Source organism: Palaemon carinicauda, chromosome 42, assembly GCF_036898095.1.
Source record: "Palaemon carinicauda isolate YSFRI2023 chromosome 42, ASM3689809v2, whole genome shotgun sequence".
NCBI classification, from domain to species: domain Eukaryota; kingdom Metazoa; phylum Arthropoda; class Malacostraca; order Decapoda; family Palaemonidae; genus Palaemon; species Palaemon carinicauda.
This window is the reverse complement of record NC_090766.1, coordinates 51,156,393-51,172,454: the sequence shown is the minus strand read 5'-3', so window position 1 is coordinate 51,172,454 and position 16,062 is coordinate 51,156,393. Positions and strand designations below refer to the sequence as shown.

The following is a 16,062-nucleotide window of genomic DNA, read 5'->3' as shown; positions in this document are numbered from 1 at the left end:
AAGTTCAAGGCTGTCGCGAACAGGTCCACTGTCGGGGAACCCCACAAAGTCAGGACTTTGTTGGCTACTAGAGGATCCAAAGATCACTCGGTACTCACTATCTGCGATGCTCTGCTCGGACTGTCGGCGAGCACATTCCTTTTGCCCGGAATGAAGCGAGCTGATAGTGGAATCGAGTGGACTTCGGTCCATCTCAGTATCTATACTGCAAGATGGGATAGCTGTTGTGAAAAAGTACCTCCCTGCTTGTTGATGTAAGCCACTACTGTAGTGTTGTCGCTCATCACCACCACGGAGTGACCCGCCAGGATCTGTTGGAATTGTTGAAGAGCCAGATATGCGGCCTTCATTTCTAGCAGATTGATGTGGAGGTACTTTTCTGATTCTGACCATAGGCCTGAGATCCTCTGGTTCAGAACGTGGGCCCCCCACCCTTCTTTGGATGCGTCCGAGAACAGCATCAAATCCGAGGGGAGGATGAGAAGATCCACTCCCTTTCGAAAGTTTTCGTCGGTCAACCACCAATGGAGGTCCGTCCGTTCCGCAGGCCCCATAGGGACCAGAACGTCTGGGGAATCGTTGCCTTGATTCCACCGGGACTTGAGCCGCCATTGCAGGGATCTCATCCTGAGGCGGCCGTTTGGAACTAGACGGGCCAAGGAAGACAGGTGACCTAGGAGACGTAACCAAGATTGGGCTGGAAGCTCTTCTCGTCTGAGGAAAGGATCTGTGACCCTCCTCAGCCTTGCTATCCTGTCGTCTGATGGAAAGGCTTTGTGGAGATTGGTGTCCAATATCATGCCTAGATATACCAGTCGTTGAGATGGAAGCAGAGAAGACTTCTCGAGATTTACCATGATCCCTAGATCTTGGGGAAGTCCCAGAAGCTTGTCTCGGTGTCAAAGAAGGATCGACTCCGAGTCTGCCAGGATCAGCCAGTGAAGACGGATGCAGATCCTGTGTGCCCATGAAGATATCAGGGTGAACACTCTGGTGAACACCTGTGGTGCTGTGGAGAGACCGAAACACAGCACCTTGAACTGGTGGATCTTGTTGTCTAGGCTGAATCTCAAGTACTTCCTGGAAGACGGATGGATTGGGATCTGGAAGTACGCGTCCTTCAGATCCAGTGTGCACATGAAGTCTTGCGGTCTCACTGCAAGTCTGACCGTGTCTGCTATCTCCATGCTGAACGAAGTTTGTTTGACAAACTTGTTCAGGGCTGATAGGTCGATGACGGGTCTCCAGCCTCCAGACGCCTTCTTTACAAGAAAGAGTCGACTGAAGAAGCCTGGGGAGCCGTCGACGACCTCTTGAAGAGGATCCTTCTTGAGCATGGTCTCGACTTCTGCCCGAAGGGCTAGCCCCTTTACTGATCCCATGGCATAGGAGCTCAACGACACTGGATTCGCTGTCAGGGGAGGGAGAGATGTTATGAACGGGACGCGATATCCTTGGCTGATCACGGAAATCGTCCAGGAATCGGCCCCGAGTTGCTGCCACCTGAACGCGCAACTTTGCAGGCATCCCCCCCACTGGTGGACATGCAGGGGGATTGCCAATCCTAGCGTTTGCAGCCTCGGCCGCTCCCTCTAGGATTCCTGCCTCCCCTGGAAGACTTTCCGCCCTTCTTGTCTTTGACAGGAAAGGGATGCTGTTTGGACGCCTTTGCTGCCAGAGCCGGTTTCGATGTCCTAGACTGACGAGGCTGTTGTTGTTGAGGTGCTGGAGGCTTGTAGGGTCTGGATGTAAGAGTCCTTTAGAGGAGAGAATCGTGATTCGATTTCCTCCACCTCTCGGCTGTCCGTTCCACATCCTTAGGCTCAAACAGGCTCCTTCCAAGGATGGAAGTGTGTCTGAGCTTGCAGACATCCACGGTTGGGACCTTCGAGTGGAACCTCTCGGTCACCGCATCACGACGCTTCAGGATCGAGTTTGCCCACAAGTTCGAAACTTGGTGAGCCAGAAACTCGATGGTGCGTGTGCCCGAGAGGAGGAAAGTCTCCATGGCCTTCCTGGTGCTCTCCTTGGACAAGTCTTCGGATCGCAACAGGATGCCCAGAGACCCCAGCCACGAAGTGGCCTGCATGGCACACTTTGCGACTTTCTCCTGGCTCAAGATCTCTGTAGCCGAGAATGTCACTTGCCGGGCGGAGAGTTTCTCAAGAGAAATTCCCCTGGTAAGCTCTCCCACAGAATGATGGAGAGGAAGAGCTAAACAAGGCTCCCCCATGATCTCGAAGTACCTCCTCTGTTGTACACGAGGAGGTGGGAGGAGTTTGTTACCGGCAGAGGAATGGCTGGAGGAGGCGAGTTCGGAGAGCTGGCCCTCAACCTTGTCTCTGGCGCTCTTTACCCCCTGGGACCAGGGCAGGGCCGCGCTGGCCTTCGAGGGCTTTTGAGTGCCGTAGACTTGGTCCAGGACCGTATCCTTGCCTTCGCGAGGGGCGGTCTCCGGGTCCTTGAACCTGTTGAGTTGCCTCATCAGATTCAGGACCTGCCAGAAGGCATGCTCCGACTCATGCTGCTCTCCTCCTGGTGGACTGGCAGCAAAGTCTCCTGTCCCCAACTGCCCTACTTGGGGGGACACGTGGACGTTCTCCTGGGGTCTTGCTGGCTCTGGTCGAATCCGGGAAGAAGACTTTGGGACGGTCTTCGAGTCCTTGGGCTCCCTCCTAGGAGAGATACAGGACTCCAGTAAAGAAGTCTGAGGGCTCCTCTCTGCCTCAACGCGGGACAATTCTCCTACTCGAGGTGGGGTTCCTCCCATTGGTGCCGTGGGAGAATGTCTCACCTCGCTGGATTCTCCTGAGGACGGAAAGGCTTCATCCACAGAAGGAGAAAACGTCTGAGAGGGGGAAGGGGCCTTCCTGACGGAAATCTTAGTTGCCAGTTTAACCCTGGGAGAAGTCACCACGAAGTCTACTCCTCTCTTCCTCTTCAGCGGAGACGAGGCTGCCGTTGGTTTGAGGCCCAGATCAGCGAGGGCCGGCTTAACAGCCTGGACGACTGCTCTGATCAGGGACCCAAACCAAGGCTGACGGCTGACAGACGCAGTGTCAGTGACTCCCGCTGGAGGGAAGGGGATTGGGCGATCCTTTGGAGTAGACACCACAGGGCCTGCCTGAAAAGAAGATGAAGAGTGTTGCCTAGGCCTCTCTGAAGATTTTTCCTCCTCCTGCAAGTGCGCTTACGGGGGGGAAATCGTGAAGACGATGATCTGGAATTACGCGCTCCTGAAGACTCGTAAGGTTGCCCGTGCTGCGAAACCCGGTGGGAATTGCGGTCGAGATCGCGCGATGGTAAAATCGCAGGTTCACGCGCGGGCGAACGTTGGCGCACATACGCGCGGAGATGAAAGCGCGGGTGCGCAGGCGAGGGTGTGTGCGGTTTTAAGGGTGAGCGCTGGCGGCCGGGAGAACAACGGCGCACAGGCGAGCGATGGCGCGTAGGGTGAGAAGGTGACCAACTGCACACAGGAGAGATAGCGCGTGGGCGCGTAGGAGACCTTCGGCGATCAGAAGTGTGGGTGCGTTGGAGAGCGCTTGTGCGCGGGCAGGAGAAAACAGCTGGGGCGCAGGACCAGAGGAGTAGCAGCGCGCACAGGAGACTTCTCGTGGGCGCACAGGCGCGCAGTGTCTCGTTCCAATCTAGAAGTGCGCACAGGTGAGTGCGTGTGATGGCGAGCAGGCGATGGCTGGCGCGTGGGCGAGATCTGAGGGCGCGCAGGTGATCGTAGGCGAGGAGGCGAAGGAAGAATGTCCTTGCCTGCGCCCAGGTCTGGAGATCGTGGGCGCGCAGATGTGCGCTGGCGTGCAGGAGAGCGCTGGCGCACAGGAGATCTCTGACGAGCAGGAGAGCGGTGACACGCAGGTGAGCGCTGGTGAACAGGAGATCTACGGCGAGATGACTCAGCTACAGGAGATCGCTGGCGCGTTGAGTCCGAAGAGGGCTTGTACTCAGCTACAGCAGGAGAGCACTTGCACGCCACTGCGCGAGAACGTGGGCGCGCAGGTAAAACCTGGCACTTAAGGAACTTACTCACATTGTGAGATAAGCCCTTTTGCCCCACTGCGCATCTGCATCCAGGAACGGAGAAGGAAAACACCCAGGTCTGGCAGGTGTAGGAGATTGCGAACGATCTGCTGAGAGGTCTAGAGATGCAGCTGCAACGGTCTGCTTACGTCGAGAAGGATCCTCGGCGGGGGACGTCGAAGACGATGAACCGAAGAGGCGCCTCCTAACTCCCTTGTAGGGAGAAGGAAGGACTCTACGGCGAAGAGGAGGGCGAGCCTTATGGCGAAGACGACCTCGAGGGGCAGCAACACCATCGTTGGTCCTCCGAAGAGGAGTCTCTGTCAGTGAACTCCCCCGAGGCGTAGAATCACCCGCAGGAGAGACCGTTGGACTCAGCTCCTCCCTCGAAGGATGTTCAGTGGGGGGAACTGAGCCTTCAGCAACATCCGCAACAACAGCAGGGGTTTTGACCCGACCCGTCGGAAGCCTCTGCCACAACGTCGACAATAGACAGAGGATCTACCTCTGCTATTACCGGCGACTGCTTAACAGCTGCACCCAACTGGATCAGGTCAAACATGGCTTCCCTGGAGGGCGAGTCCTTAAGCCCCAAGGAAGCCCAAAGCTGCAAAAGATCATCATTAGCAACAGAGTTATCAATATCCTCCCCCGGAGGAGGAGGAGGAGCTGCCTCGCTATGGGAGGCAACTCCCTCTCCCGAACCCCGAGGTTGGTCAAAAGAATGGCCAACGCTACCACTCGCCGGCCTCCCACGAGAGACCGATCGAGTGGGAGCTTCGGAGGAGGTTCGGGCAACGGAAGAAGTGTCTTTGGAACCTACCTTCCTTCAAGGAAGCCCTTGAAGGAGAAAGGTCACGCCTAGACTTCTTCTTACGTCGCCGGGAAAACCTCTCCCACTGGGAGGTAGACCACTCCCTACACTCTACACCCACTAGTTTTATCCCTATCACACCGTTGACCTCTGCAGTACAGACACAAGGTGTCAGGGTCCGTCTCGACCGCCGACACGAACGTCCTACAAGGGCGGTCGGGAAGCCAGGGCACTTCCGCATGATAGAAAGAGAGGCCAACTTCCAAACACACAAGCTGCAAGAAAAAGCAAAAAAAGATTAAGGCTGTCAAAAATGCGAAGGTGAGACAGACACGTCTGATTATCACCCGAGCCAAAAGTGAAGTGAATCAGTTCCCCGGTGTGTGAGGGGGAGGGGTAGCTAGCTACCCCTCCCCTACCCCCTCGCTAACTAGCGAGAGGGTAGTTAACCCTCGTTAAAAATCTAATGGCTCGTCATTCAGCTACGCCGAAAGTAATACCCTATGTAAATAGCGTGGTTTGTATTTCGGTTACGGAACAATTAGAAGTGTATGGAGGATGAGGTGACAAGTTAACTTAAAAGAATCAGTTTGTATGAATAGAAAAATTACAAATTAGTTTTTTCAAATTTGTTATTTGTTCCTCCACGAATTCAAACATTCGTCCTTAAATAGGAGACCTCTCCGTAGGAGGAAGGACTTTCCTATTAGAAAACTGGCAGGTATAAAGTCTCAGGATGTCAGGGCACTTGGATCTGGAGAGAGGTTGTGTATTGACTCCAATCCACCTCCTATTGATGTTAAGTGTTTCAGATGATAGGATAGGTTTTTGTTGTTAGGCAGACTTCTTCTATTGATTGCCCAAAGTTTTTCTCTGGACAGGGGAAGAACCTATATCCACCAGGGGATATGTCTTAAATTTAATACTAATTTAAAGTGATGGGTTTACATCCTACTCTTTGTCAGGAGGATGGGGACTTGCTTCTATCTTTAAATAGTTCTTGGGATGGTAGCTTACCTGCATCACAGTCTTTTCCTGCAACATCACGGCTCAATTACTGCACCCCAAAAATGGAAAGAAAAGAGAAAAATGCCAGACATTCTTACTCAACTAGTGTAATGTTGCAACTGCTTTCCTTGGACAAGACAGTTCCGAGCAAATTTTTGTCCTGAGATATGAGGAAAAATTTGAGATACGAGGTAGTTCCCTATGCGCTTGCCAGGTGGCCAAGTGTGCGAGAGGCTGCTCACCAGGACAGCATCGCTCAGTCTTTCCCGTCGGATCTCCGTCGCGTAAAGTTATCTCCGAGCATTGGTCGTAGTGTTTGCCTTTTTTATGTGTTTTTTGCGTTAATCAGTGCATAATTAATTAAATAAGCAATGGGTCCAAAGCAAGCGAGTACAAACAAAAAGCGTATGATGACAATGGAGATGAAGCATGAAATAATCGAAAAACATGAGAGTGGCATAAGAATGACTGAGCTGGTGCGCCAATATGAGAGGAGTACATCGACTATATGTACCATCCTCAAGCAGAAGGATGCTATAAAGAGCACCAAGCCTTCCAAAGGAGTAACCATCCTTTCCAAGCTGTGTAGTGATATTCACGACAAGATGGAGAGGCTTCTTTTATTAAGGATAAAGGAGAAACAGTTGGCGGGAGCTAGCGTGACCAAGACGATCATAAGTGAAAAGGCCAGCAAAATCAATGATGACATGAAAGGGATGCAAGCAGCCGAGAGAGGGGAGACTTCGACGCCAGCGGAAACCTTCAAAGCCAGTCGTGGCTGGCTGGATAATTTTAAAAAACAGACTGGGATACACTCGGTTGTGAGGCATGGGGAAGCAGCAAGTTCCGACTCGAAAGCCGAGGCGGACTGTCACAACCTTTGCCTCGGTTATCGCCCGACATGGCTTCATCCCCAAACAAGTCTTCAACTGCGATGAAACTGGCCTTTTTTGGAAGAAAATGCCCAGGACGACTTTCATCACGGCAGAGGAGATGAGACTACTGGGCCAAAATACCCATAAAGGACCGGTTAAATCTAGCCTTGTGTGCCAATGCCAGCGGTGGCTCTAAGGTCAAGCCACTGCTGGTGTACCACTCGGAAAACCCACGTGCTTTCAAGAGCCAAAGGATCTTAAAAGAAAAATTGCAAGTGATGTGGCACGCTAATGCTAAGGCTTGGGTTACCAAGCATTTCTTCACGGGGTGAGCTGAGTGGGGAGAGAGGAAAAAAGCACGAAGCAAGCCTAGTGCAAAGAAGCGCGGCCTACTTGAATTCACGCCACAAGATTTTTTATAGCAATTTTGTTATTTTATTTAACAAGTATTGCGGTTCGGAGTCGCATATGAGTGAAATCGCGAAGTACAGTACAAACTCGCGTAGAAGCTAGGGCTCACTAACATTGTTCTTGGCCTTTTATTGGAGATTGCCATTTATAATTCCATTAACAAATACTTGTAATCATTATGAATAAACAAATGTATATACACTAACCAAGCCACTAACAAATTTTTGGTAATATATGGCATGGCTAACTTCGGCTTCTAATAGTACAGCATCTTTCTCCTTCTGATATGTTAAACTATTTGATAAAATTTACAGTCAACAATATCAACTTGATTGTGAACTAAGCTTTGGGTCCCATCTTCACTTCAAGACATTGTACTTTCAAATATTATTCTAAGAAACTCATAGGACTGTTTAACTATTGACAAAGTAGAAAGACATTTCCAGTGCATTGATTTGACTTTTCTACAACTATTCCACAAGAGGTGCAGTAGAAAGCTACAAAGTGGGTGCATCTGCAGGATGGCGGGAGACTAAGCCCCTTCAGTAATGCCTACGGTGAATTATAAAAGGCACGCCGACGGCAGTATCCCTCTCCTGTATGGAGACATACCCACTGAATCTCCCTTACAAGTTGATGAAATCTGAAGGTAAAGACAACTACCAGATGTAAAGTCAACACTTTTATAAAGCTTATTTATTATAAGAGATACTCAACTTCTTTAATCGGCCATATTCACAGATTAACTGATGTACAAATAGTAATTACAAGAAAATGGAAATAAGGCTTTGGTTTATGAATTCTAGCAGCCAGAGGATAGTACAGTACTAAGTGGTGAGGTAATGGGGTAATGGGGGGAAGGCCTAGGCACTGTGCAAGATATGCTTTTAAACACTTTTGGCTCAGGAAGTTGGTTTGCATTGCAAAAATATAAAAGAAAAAAAGTTGGATAGTAAAGAAGTCAGAAACAGAAATGTTTAGCATATATGATGAAAATTACAGCCAATTAGACATTGAAATGTAAATGTATTTCATAGCAAATTAATCAACAGATAAACATATGATACTATAATTACTAGTGAAACTGGAATTCGCTGAATGAAATGAACGAGTGATGGCTAGTTAGACATTTTTCTCTATTAAAGTATCATATATTTACCAATACCAATCAGTATAAAAATTTCCCAGTGGAATATCGGCAGAACAGACGGGTATCAGCTATCTCGAATATGGCATGTGAACATTAGGTTAGATTAAGTCGTATTTCTCTGACTTGACAAAAAAAAAAAAAAAAAAGAGGTGTGGGTGTTTATGAATGATAGGGGCCACCTGTATGTATGATGACGGCTGGTTAGGGATACGGCAATGTAAGAGGGGGTCGCAGGGGGGCATTAGCCACCCCCTTTAGCTAAGTAGGTAAGGGCACGGCTTTTAAGTTAGGTTAGGAGGGGGGGGGGAGTTTAGGTTAGTTGGTGTCCATTTTTTATGCACTCAAGAGGAACTGGCCGCTGATATACAAAGGCTCCAACAAAATTGTGGTTTTCCTGTAAACTCTTACCTGTAGTCTTTTCTTCGACATGATGACGACTTCTAAAATTTAGTCTGCATACAAGAAATTGCTTAGCCACTGGCTACTTTCAATCCACTCTCAATTACTACAGCACTATGGGTAAACCACTACTGGAATGTGGTTAGGCTATGCTAGGATAAGCCTATAATAGGAGAAAAACTGGAAGAATACTAAAAAGTCTGTACAAGTCTATACCGGATCTGACGTAGGGCTCATCACTTAATTCCTAGGCTAGGCTTAATTACGAAACACCAGCTTAGCCTACGCAATATCAAGCCTAATAATAAATATATAACAATATGCACTATATATTCCTACTTCTCAAAATTTAATATGTTGATAAATAGCGATGAATTGACTAAAGGGACGAGATAGATAACGTCTACGATAACACAATACTCTAAGACATTCGAAATCCACTAAAGCACTGCGCCAATAGGGCAATCTGACCACCGAGCCTTATGCAAGATGAATTTGCAATGACTGGGGTCAACGTCCGTTCCGTTGCATCCTACGAGACGTGAATGACGTATCCAGATTTCCAGCCATTGATGACGCAGGAGGTAAACAGATGTTTTCCAGGATCGAAACGGGCCCCTCCATAACACGGAGATTTGACATTTCTGTGAGCTTTGGCATGAGGTTCTTTGGCTTTTAATGTGATTAGGGTGTATCAGAGGTGGAGTTAATGGTATGGGGAGAAAGTAGGGATATCGCGTGGGGGAATAATTCAATATTTACCTGAAGCTTTTTCTTGTTCTTTCTCTTCTCGGCCATCATGGTTTTCACTGTACTCTTTACTACTCTGTTGTTGTCATAAAATAGAGTTCTAATCTACTTGTAATTTAGTGTTTAATATTAAGTTTGGACTCAAATATACATAAATATATATTCAAATATAGACTAAAATAATAATTAATCACCTAAATGTATTAATACTATTTATTTAAGAAATTTAAAATAAAACAACAATAGTTTTTCGCTCCCTCTTGTGGCGGGAAGTAGTGACAAGTGACGTGTTCAGCAGACGTTTCCTTAGCGTCTGCTCCCGTTAACTCCCGTTATAATTTGCAAGTCTTGCGATAATCTTAATAATAATAATGTCACCCAGTAATGGTTTTCCAATCATTACCATAGTTTCACGTTATCATATTACGACGTCAGTACACATTCAGGTTTAACCATTTCTCAAAAGCAAAGTTGTTCTAGAAGTTTACACTTTTACTGTACAGGAAATGCCTGTTTTACGGATATTTAGGTTTATCACATAAGACTTTTACCTGGTTCTAGAAGCAAGCATTAACGAATAAAGAGAATTCCTTTTCATATCTAGCTCTATTAGTTTAGTTTCAACGTTAATTATGCCATAGAAATTATACTTTACGTTAACCATAAATTTTCTGAGTTACGGTAAACAGAAGTTTTCGTGTTATATGAAAAGCGTAATTTACCTTACTACACTTCAGGTGTTATTTTGTTCTACCGAACATGTAGCTTAGGCTGCACTTGGTCATAGAAGTACCTACGTGTACAGACAAAATAAAAATTCCTTGAACAACACGTTGCGTAACGGTAGAACTGATGTCGATATATATACAGTATATATATATATATATATATATATATATATATATATATATATATATATATATATATATATATATATATATATATATATATATATATATATATATATTCAGATTCATTTTAGATGGTTGAAAAAAGTCCCCAACTAATAAATAGTCGTTTCATGGTGAAAAAAAAAAAATGGAAGCAGATGAAAAATCGCTGGTGGATAATATACGCAAATGAAGGATATTATGAGTAAATAGAAATAAAGGAAATATATTCAAAAGTTATAAAATAAAAGAAGATAAGGCGGTGACATAAAGATAGACCTTCATTTTGGGACCTTTGTCTATACAACCACCGTCATTTCTTTTCTGTTTATGTATCCCACTGATGTCTTTACTAAATCTTCTCTTAATAATACATCTTTTATTTACTATTATCATTATTACTAGTAGCAGCATATTTGGAAAAGTGGGATACCACAATCAAAAGGATTCCAACCCTTGCTCTAGGTCTAGGGTACACTTGGGCACGCTGTTCTATCTTATTTCTCTCCCCTTTTTAAGGTTTTATAGTTTATACATGAAAGATCTATTTTAATGTTATCACTGTTCTTAAAACATTTTACATTGATCAATACTACTCTTGTAGTTTAACTCCTAATTTACTTTCCTCAATAGGCTATTTTCCCCGTTGGAGCCCTTGGGCTTATAGCTTTTCTAACTAGGGTTGTAGCTTAGCTAGTAGTAGTAGTAGTAGTAGTAGTAGTAGTAGTAGTAGTAGTAGTAGTAATATCTTTACTTTATATTTTCTCAATAAAACATTTCATTTATTATTATCCTTATCATTAGTAGTAGTTAAAGTACAACCATATTTGAAAAACCAGGATGCTACAGTTCCAACTTGGCATTAGGAAAGTAAAACAGGGAATAACAAATGAGTAGTGAATAAAAAAATAAAATATTTTAAGATCAGTAAAAACGATGAAATACTGTAGATCTTTCATACAGAAACCATGAAAAATATTAGCAACAATTTATTAGAGCTTCTGGAGTTATTATTATTAATTGCTAAACTACAACCCTAGTTGGAAAAGCAAGATGCTATAAGCCCAGGGGCCCCAGCACGGAAAATAGCCCAGTAAGGAAAGGAAAAAAAGGAAAAATTAAATATTTTAAAAACAGAAACAACATTAAATTAAGTATCTCTTCTGTAAACTATAAATACTTCAACAAACCAAGAGGAAGATAAATTAGATAGAATAGTGCGCCCAATTGTACCCTCAAGCAAGAGAACTCTAACCCAAGACAGTGGAAGACCATGGTACAGAGGCTATGGCACTACCCAAGATTAGAGAACAATGGTTTGATTTTGGAGTGTCCTTGTCCTAGAAGAGCTGCTTACCATAGCTATAGAGTCTCTTCTACTCTTACCAAGAGGAAAGTAGCCACATAGCATCCCGATGGCTTTTTTTTTTTTTCCTAATTCAATTTTTATCTTCTCAAATAAACTAATTTTTTCATCCTAAACACACTCATCAGAACGTACGTAGAATTAGGTTTAATTAATTTTTGGCTTTTATTTCAATATCTTTTATAAGTCAAATCAAGAATTAGATCATATTTTTGTTTTTATTTACATATTTTTATTGTAATAAGGCATTGGATATAAAAATATAATTTCTTTATTTTTATTTCATAAAAGCTCAACTAATCTATCTTGATTATAAGTCATAAGAATGGACACTGAAAATAAGTACACCACATGCAAAAAAAGATATATATATATATATATATATATATATATATATATATATATATATATATATATATATATATATATATATGTATATATATACCTATATATATATATATATATATATATATATATATATATATATATATATATATACATATATATATATGTATGTATGTATGTATGTATATATATATATATATATATTATCATTATTATTATTATTATCATTACTTGCTAAGCTACAATCCTAGTTGGAAAAGCAGGATGCTATAAGCCCAAGGGCTCCACCAGGGAAAATAGCTCAGTGAGGAAAGGAAACGTGGAAAATTTTTTTTTTTAAGAGCAACAAGATTAAAACAAATATCTCCTATATAAACTATAAAAACTTTAATAAAACAAGAAGAGAAATAAGATGGAATAGTGTGCCCGAGTGTACCCTCAAGATAGATATATAGATAGATAGATGTATATACAGATAGATAGATAAAATGGTCTCATGTATGTATGAAACAGCCAGGAGTCTGATGCTCAGTTGTGTATCTTCCGGTAGACCAGGATCCAGAGAAGATCCTGCGGCAGGCTCGATTAAATGCAAGGTTCCTATTACTGGCTTATTCTACTTTAATTAGGAGAAGGATATCACATGAAAAAAAACACCGTACAGTTTATTGATATGTGACCAAAAACATTTATCTCGGAATTCATTAATAAGATTTATGCGCATATTTTTTTCATCGAGGAATACTCTCAGCTATACTGGAATTTTTTCAATGAGGCGCATTTGCACTGACTCGCAGGGGTGCCCTTTTAACTCGGAAAAGTTTCCTGATCGCTGATTGGTTAGAATTATCTTGTCCAACCAATCAGCGATCAGGAATCTTTTCCGAGCTAAAAGGGCACCGCTTTGAGTCGGTGCAAATATGCATCGCTAAAAGAAATGGACTATAGTGTTTGCAGTACACCATTTGAGTACCCCAGAGCTTCTATTAAAGAATTGGGGAGTAAGAACTATAGTCAATTCTTTTTAGTGAGGTGGATTTGTACCGACTCGCAAAGGTGCCCTTTTCGCTCGGAAAAGTTTCCTGATCGCTGATTGGTTGGACAAGATCATTCTAACCAATCAGATAGCAGGAAACTTTTCCGAGCTAAAAGGGCACCCCTTCGAGTCCGTACATATCTGTCTCACTAAAAAAAATTGACTATAGTGCATTTTGCAACGCCCAATATTAACTTGAATAACGTAAACTAACTCTGTTGTTCCTTATAATATAAAATTAGAGTTAGTTTCTGTGCGTTATAAAACTTTCATTACAAAAAAAATCAAACATTCTGTGGTTGTTATTTCAATTATTTATTATTAAGGGCAATGGAGCAATATTTTAACATAATTCAGTTTGAAAACAACCCCAAAATACTGAAGATAAAGTCTGGCAAGTAGAGTCGGAAATGCTACAACAATAATAACAAGAACAACAATAATATCCCCTATATAATAAAGAGCAAGTGTCTGTACACACACACACACACACACACACACACACACACACACACACACACATATATATATATATATATATATATATATATATATATATATATATATATATACATATATATGTGTGTGTGTGCGTATACATACACACATACATATACACACACACACACACACACATATATATATATATATATATATATACCTATATCTATATATATATATATATATATATATATATATATATATATATATATATATATATATATATATATTTATATATAAATAAAATTTCGGTCACGCTAGTGGCATTACCAGACGTATAACTTAACTACCCAGTCTCTCCTCGTCCCTCGGGTAGGGGTGGGGGGGGGGGGGGGGAGAAGGATTAGTCATATCCTGGTGAAAGGGGATACCCTGAGAGATACAGTCAGAAACCACAAACTTCCTCAAATTGTCGAAACTGCCGGGTTGTAGTTAGCAAGGAGGTGGGAAAAATTGAAACTGTGTGTGCGTGCACTATTAATATTAATATTCGTAATTATGGTGCACACAATGAAATGGCTTGGTTCTGGAGAAGAGAATTTCTAATGATGTCCGGTGTCCTCATTTTCGGTCAAATTTGACTCCTCCGTTGATTTCCGCCTTTTTATACTCCTTAGCGATAGAGTCACGCCTCTGTAGACATAAAGATATTAAGTGTTTTTTTTTTTTTTTTTTTTTAAATAGGGCTTATTAAATTTAGAGAAGCAAACATAAATGAGAACTCAAAAAAGGAAACATACTACTGTTTTTAAAATTGTTTAACTGTTCATTACTTCTCTTGTCGTTCATTTATTTCCCTTCCTCACTGGGCTACTTTCCCTGTTGGAGCCCTTGGCCTTATAGCATCTTGCTTTTCCAACTAAGATTGAAGCTTAGCGAATAATAATAATAATAATAATAATAATGACAGGTCAGCTACAACCCTACTTGGAAAAGCAGGATGCTATATAGCCCAGGGCTCCAGCAGGAAAAAATAGCCCAGCGAGGAAAGGAAATAAGGAAATAAATGAAGTATATTAGAAGTAATGAATAAGTAAATAAATAAACAATAACATTAAAATAGTTCTGGCATTTATTAACTATGAAGAGATACTTACGTTAGCATGTTCAAACACCCCCCCCCCAAAAAAAAAAAAAAAAACATTTGCTACAGGTTTGAACTTCTCATACTCCTTATATACAAATTCTATGTAATAATAAATTAACTATAATAAAAACTGACGAACAATCTATCATATATAGGCCTTTGCATTATTATTATTATTATTATTATTATTATTATTATTATTATTAGCCAAGCTATAACCCTAGTTTATAAAAGCAGGATGCTATAAGTCCAAGGGCTCCAACAGAGAAAAATAGCCCAGTGAGGAAAGGAAATAGGAAAAAAAAACTATATGAGAAGTAATGAGCAATTAGAATAAAATATTCTACAAACTGTAACAACATTAGAAAAGATATTTCATATATAAACTATACAAAGAGACTTATCTCAGCCTGTTCAACATAAAAAAAACATTTCCTGCAAGTTTGAACTTTTGAAGTCCTTCCGATTCAACTACCCGATTAGGAAGACCACTCCACAACTTGGATACAGCTGGGAACAGATCTCAAATCTAAACGACCTATTTTACAAATACGATACACGATTTTACTCACAGCAGTGTTATGGTGAGAATTGTATTTAAACCTGCAGAGAGGAAATTGTAGGCTCCTGGTCTGGTGCTGTTGGTAGCCGTGTATACCGCTCTGTACATCGGGGCAGAGGCAAATTCGATTAAACTCTCCACGGTTGCCATAACTGCGTATACTTTACCTGCAAAGGAGAAAGTCTTGAATTAAATGACAATTTCAATCTTATTCTTAACTATAGTCCATTTCTTTTAGCGATGCAGATTTGCACCGACTCGCAGCGGTGTCCTTTTAGCTCGAAAAGTTTCCTGATCGCTGATTGGTTGGGAGAGATAATTCTAACCAATCTGCAATCAGGAAACTTTTCCGAGCTAAAAGGGCACCGCCGCGTGTCGGTGCAAATATGCATCGCTATAAGAAATGGACTATAGTATAGAGATTAGGACTGCAATATTGTTCTCTTTTTTTTATTCAGACCATACCTGCAATGAAACTATGTCTGCCTTTTCATGGTATATTTTGTGACCGAGTCTTCTTGTCCAACCTTATCCCTGCATTACGTGGTCGGTTGCCTCGTGCGCCCTCGCACAAGCCTTTTATCAAAGACATCCTCTTCACCAAACCTCCTCTCTCCATATCATCCTTCACCTTTTCTCGCCATCTTATAATTCTCTGCCTCCTCGATCCTCTCCCCGTAACAAGTCCCTCCGAAGGCCTCCTCACTCCCTTCCAACATCCATTCTCAACACATGCCCAGGCCATCTCAGTCGTGACTCTCTTTTCAACTCTGTAATATTCACTACGCCTGCCATTTTCTAATTTCACCATTTTCCAATCTTTCAAGCAGTGT

General features: G+C 42.6%; 1 protein-coding gene and 1 pseudogene across 2 annotated transcripts in view; both read right to left on the bottom strand.

Moving 5' to 3' along the window:
* Window positions 1-9,607, bottom strand: part of Trp1 (translocation protein 1) — a 47,817-nt gene extending 38,210 nt beyond the window's left edge. The window contains exon 1 of one of the 2 annotated variants that reach the window (XM_068365092.1): window positions 9,455-9,607. In XM_068365092.1, the coding sequence (XP_068221193.1) occupies window positions 9,455-9,493 (39 nt within the window). In that variant the 5' untranslated portion in view covers window positions 9,494-9,607. Of the gene's footprint in view, window positions 1-8,701; window positions 9,233-9,454 lie in introns of those variants that run through there. The other variant, XM_068365094.1, reaches the window with a different exon arrangement.
* A 4,303-nt stretch (window positions 9,608-13,910) lies between these two features.
* Window positions 13,911-16,062, bottom strand: part of LOC137633151 (probable peptidoglycan muropeptide transporter SLC46) — a 12,308-nt pseudogene continuing 10,156 nt past the window's right edge.